Raw genomic sequence first — 5,490 nt, 5'->3', positions numbered from 1 at the left:
AAAAAATTGTACGTGTAAAACAAAGGAAAAACAAAGTAAATCATGAGAACAATTTCAAACTAAAAAAATAACAATTAATCTTGGATTTTATTTGATAAATAAAGTAAATCATGAGAACAATCCTCTCATGTAGATTGAGAAAAACAAAACCACGAAAAGATACCCAAGACAAAACAACAACTGATTAAATTTTGGAATGAATAACAACTAACTAAATATTTCCATATACCACCTTAACTTCAATAATTATATTTGCTATTCTTTCAAACCTAAAACAAACTATGTCACCGCTCTAATTTCCATTAATTTGCAGAACACTCACGAAATCAATAATAATAATATACCCTTGATCCATATCCGTGAAATTGTTATTTTCAGCGTCTATAGGTCTAATGACACCATAATCCTGTAAAAAAATTGTTGAAAGGGAATGAGGAGAATAACATATTAGGGTTAGTAAAACATGAATTTTGAAGGAATGAGATTAGATTACAATAACACACACTAAAGACATGAAAAATTGATTTCAGATGAGAAAAAGTACATACCTTGTATAATCATGAAGAATCACAAAATGAGATCTTGAAGCCATGTAGAAAGACTCAAAAAATACAAAACGCAGGAGATGATTGAAGTAGCAGTGTAGGTTAAGGAGAAATCCAAATAATGGAGAGATGAATGAAGAATAAGAGTCTTATATAGGCTTTTAAATAGAGAGGAGTGTAGGTTAAGGAGAAGGGTGTACATTAAGAGGAAAGGAGGAATGATTGCCATGTAGAATTTTTAATGAAATTAGCTAACCATGAGATGTCACGTATGCGATGATTGGACCTAGAAAAACCCCTGAATGTATATATTATGGATTTGCTGCTTGAGTGTCCCACTCTTAAGCCTTTTGATAATATATCTTTTGCTTTCTAAAAATAAAAAATTAGGGCTTAGTGTTTTATAGATATATAAAAAGGAATCTTCAAATGATAGTTCAAGTAGTAAGAACTAAAAACATATAGGTTAGGGAGAAAAAGGTTCATGAATTAATCCGAACAGTGTGATTTATATTTTCAATCAATCAAAAATACATATAAAAAGGAAGGGTAGGGATGAAATTTTGTTAAAATGATAAGAATAAAAATATAAAAAGGAAGGGTAGTGATGAAATTTTGTTAATTAAAATGATAAGAATAAAAATGAAAGTAAATTCATGCATATCATCAGATGCAAAGACTAATAGTAATAGATGCAATAAGTTTTATGGTTTAACTAAGGCATATTTCAATACACAAACAGGGAGGGAATGATATAATTATCGAATAAATTTTATGAAATGATGGGGGAAGATTTTATGGGTTTAAGTTTTGAGTTTTGGTGAAGATGATGGAAGAAGATAATGGAAGAAGGGGGATGAAGATGGTGGAAGAAAGAAGGAAGTAGAAAGGCACCAAAGTGATAGGAAATTAGACAGATAATATTGACTTTTCAATGGAAGGACTAAATTAACGGCTCAAAGAATGTGTAAGTGGAAAAAAAAACATGTCACATTAACTCCTCTGTTAATTAACGTTGTCAGCTTTTGAAACGTTAGGGACTAAACTGACTGACGTTAGTCACTTCCAGGAACCGCGAGTTGACTTTTTGTAGTTTAGGGATGACTGTGACAGCGTCTGACACATTCAAGGATCAAAGTGAGTATTTACCCTCTATCAACTCATTCCAAATCTTCAAGGATTACACGAGAAAGAATTAGCATTAATACTTTGATATGTGATCTTGAAAAACATCCACAAATTTAAAATTGCTCTACATATCAATCAACAAGAAGAAACATGAAAGTTAAATGCTTGAAAGTTGTTTTGACCATCTCAAATTATTTATTAAAACTTGCATGTTCGCTACCTTCTCAAATTCTATCATTTTCTGATTTCTTCTGACAATGTGTTGCTGGTTTAATGAAAGCTAATTTGTTGTTTAATATCCATTGTACTCAATATATTTATATATATTTCTTCTTTTAAAATTGCTGCACAAATTATATAACAAAATATTTTTACATTAAATTTGTTGCCCAAATTATACATGTATGTATAAATTTTCATAGAAGTCATATATATTTTAAACTAGGTTCCCCGAAATTTAAATCCTCCCTCCGCCACTGAATTGAAGAAAAATGGTGAAAGTACGGCGAGGAAAGGTAGCAAGATGATAATCTCCATGGTACTCTCTTGTCAGTCATGTCAGGATGGGGTCTCTAAGATAACCCTCGAACAGTGGCGGAGCCAAGGCTCGGCCTACCTGGGCACTTGTCGGGGCTCCGTGGCCAGGTGGCATTTGGGCTGCATGCTGTGTTGGCCGTTGTGTTGCCGTAGGTGGCACTTGCCCGAGCTCCATCGGTGGTGTTGTTTGGTCACTGTGTTGCCAAGCCAATTTCTTACCGCACTTCCAATCATGCGGTAACTCTAGGAAGAGGGGAGGGGCATGGATAATATGGATTGCAGCTATCTGGTGCATTTGGTGTGCAAGAAATTCAGTGATTTTTTTAGAACGGGGTTTGATGCACTCAGAATAGTAAAATTAGTTCAATACCGATCCTAGATGTGGCTCACAGCGAAATCAAGGGGCTTTAGCTTCTCTTTTTATGAGTGGAACCTGAACCTTGTCTTGAGGCGCTATTAGGAAGGGAGTTTCAAAATAATCCCTGTAACTGGAAATTATACTATAGGAGAAATAGGTATTGATAGATTGATGTTTTATTATGCAGGATTCTTTCAATGTGGACCTGAGTTAGCAGCATGGACTTCTATTCCATTTAATTTTGGATGTGTTAGGATTTTTTTCTCAATTAAGTTGGGGGTAGCAGTTTATGTCAGCGTAGAGGAAAGGAACTGTTAGATGAAGAAGTAAAATAAAGCAGTAAAATAAATCAGGAACGCAATCAACAACAGAAGAATATAACGTGAAAACACCAAAACTGGAGAAAAAACTACGACCATTGTCAAAACCGACAACTAGAGAATAAACACTATGTGAAAACTGTTACAACAAATAGACTTCACTCTCAACCATCCCATGAACTCAGTACACCCACACTCTTCAAAGTGAATATTTGATGTTCTTGTTTTATCAAAATTACTCCCTAATACACTATTTATCTCTCTTATTAGTTCTTACTCTTTACTTTCAAAAAAAAAGTTCTTACTCTTTAATTTTCATACCACAATTAAGTTAAAGGTGCGATTAGAAAAAAATAATTAATACGCTCTTAAAATTGTAAAAGTGACAAATAAATAAGTGCGATTAGAAAAAAATAATTAATACGCTCTTAAAATTGTAAAAGTGACAAATAAATAAGAAAAAAATATGATAAAAATAGTGACAGTAGATAAAAGTGACAATAACCCATATCAACGACCTCCAATAGCAGTACTAATATGCAAATAAATAATATCAGCTGCCATCGACAAAACACAGCCATCAGCTGCCTCAGGAATCAAATCATATTTTCCTTCTCTTTCTATAGTATATGCCCTGTTTAGAACTGAACAAAAGGAAAAATAACAGAAGAAGGGCCTTACCTATTTCTAGTGAACAAAAACATATCCACAAAAATGAGTGTATTTGTTTATCTGAATGAGACAAACACACTCTTAAAAAGGCCACCTATCCAGAATTCCTGCATCTAATAAGTGGAGAAGTTCCGTACTCTTCAATGTTGTATAGTTTGCATTAGGCAGCACTGCACTTAACATTGTACTCCTCAATTTCTTTCTTTACATGTTACTTCACATAAGCTTCCACGCTGTAACAAGAAGAAAAAAAACTGAATTAAGCCACTCAGGCTCATGATACCAGGAATAATAGTAAATTTCATATGAGAACGCCATATGAGTGATACAAATACAATCAGAGATTAGTGTCCATCAAGTCAAATTAATACACCAAAAGGGTGAACCCAAAACAGGCAAATTAGTGTCCATCAAGTCAAATTTCACAACATCAATGAAAATGTGATTTTTGTTGGTTAATGTTGTGAAATCCAATCGCAAAATCTCACAATTGATTATGTTTAACACAGAAGCTACAACTATTTAGCTTCTACCATAATTGATTACATTATTAAATCAAATCTACAAAATGAAGTCCAAACATCAATATTTTCATCAAGAATAGATTATAGTCTACCAGAATTGATTCGGGGTTTCCCATCCACTAAGTGCATAAAAGTCCTCTACAATTGATGCTAAACAGTAAACATGTTTGCTTAATTGCTGCCCCTACTATATGAGGATGACCACAATTGCTAGGCTGAGGCAGCGTTAAGGAACCACCAGCCGCCTTTGCGGCTGATTTCCAAATCTCCTCTTCACTGCAAACGTCAACACAAACAAACACACAAGTTTCCGTTGCACAACCAAATTTTCCAAACTATTCAAGACAAAACACTTCCATTGTTTTCTACCTCGCAAACTACCCCAAATTTATCTCTAAAGTAAATTCACTCTTAATATAAGTTCTATTAAAAGAAGAAAAATTTGAACACGCTCAATTGGAAACAAAAATTGACTTTCCATTTACAGTAACAATTAACAAAATAAAAAAAGGTTTGTAAACGAGTTTAATTTTAGTCTCTATCAGAAAAAATGACGGTCATTTTTACAATTACTTACATTTTATGACCGCCACTAAACGTCATTTTTATATATTAAAATCAAACTCGCTTACAAATACATAGACTAATTTAACCATTAACACAACAAAATTCCTCATTTTTTTCACTTACCGGGAATATCCTTGGGCGGCGCCGTGGCATAGTAGAGAATGGAGCGCCCAACGAAGGTGAGAGAGGAAACGATTCCGGCGACGTAGAACACCATCACCAAACCCAGAACCCACGGCATCAGCATGAACCCGATGAAGAACGTAACCGACCCGCAGAGCATCAGAGCCAGCGAGATTCCCAGGAGCAGGGAGGCGAAACCCGACGGCGAGATCTGAGGCTGAGGCGAACACCGTGAAGGCGCCGCCGCCGGATTATCGGAGAAAGTTAACGGCGTAGGAGGAGAACGGAGGAGGTTGAGAACGAGAGCAGAGAGCTCGTAGAGAGCCCTTGATTGTTCATCTTCGTGTCTTCTCCCCATCTTCCTCTCTTGTAAACTTTTCGTTTCAAAATCTGTTTTATTCATAAAAAAAAGAAAAAAGATGGTGGAAATAATAAAAAGAAGGTGGGTATTGCAATTTGCAATTGCTAGAACCGAGGCAAATGGATAATGTTAGAAATTTATTTTTTCTTTTCAGATTTGTCTGCGTCTGCAGGTAGCTTGACCTTAGAGAAAAGAAAAAGGGTATATAATGGATTCAAAGAAACAAACAAATTGTGACTTGTTGAATGATTGAAACTTGAAAGAAAGAGAGAAATGGTGGTAATTGCTGCTGCGTTGAACAGCAATAACAAGGATGTTTTATTAGGAATTGGATGTGATTAAAAGGAAAACTGAT

At 34.7% G+C, this 5,490-nt stretch overlaps 1 protein-coding gene across 1 annotated transcript; it reads right to left on the bottom strand.

The window, feature by feature from the left end:
- Nucleotides 1–3,355: 3,355 nt before the first annotated feature.
- On the bottom strand, nucleotides 3,356–5,490 carry LOC130724354 (uncharacterized). The gene is made up of 2 exons (XM_057575561.1): nucleotides 4,775–5,490; nucleotides 3,356–3,793 (listed from the first exon to the last, which is right to left on the bottom strand). The coding sequence occupies exons 1-2, from the start codon at nucleotides 5,175–5,177 to the stop codon at nucleotides 3,777–3,779; spliced, it is 420 nt and encodes a 139-aa protein (XP_057431544.1). The 5' UTR covers nucleotides 5,178–5,490; the 3' UTR covers nucleotides 3,356–3,776.

The sequence above is a fragment of the Lotus japonicus genome, chromosome 6 (assembly GCF_012489685.1).
Source record: "Lotus japonicus ecotype B-129 chromosome 6, LjGifu_v1.2".
NCBI classification, from domain to species: Eukaryota; Viridiplantae; Streptophyta; class Magnoliopsida; order Fabales; family Fabaceae; genus Lotus; species Lotus japonicus.
This window is presented reverse-complemented; position numbering and strand designations above follow the sequence as displayed.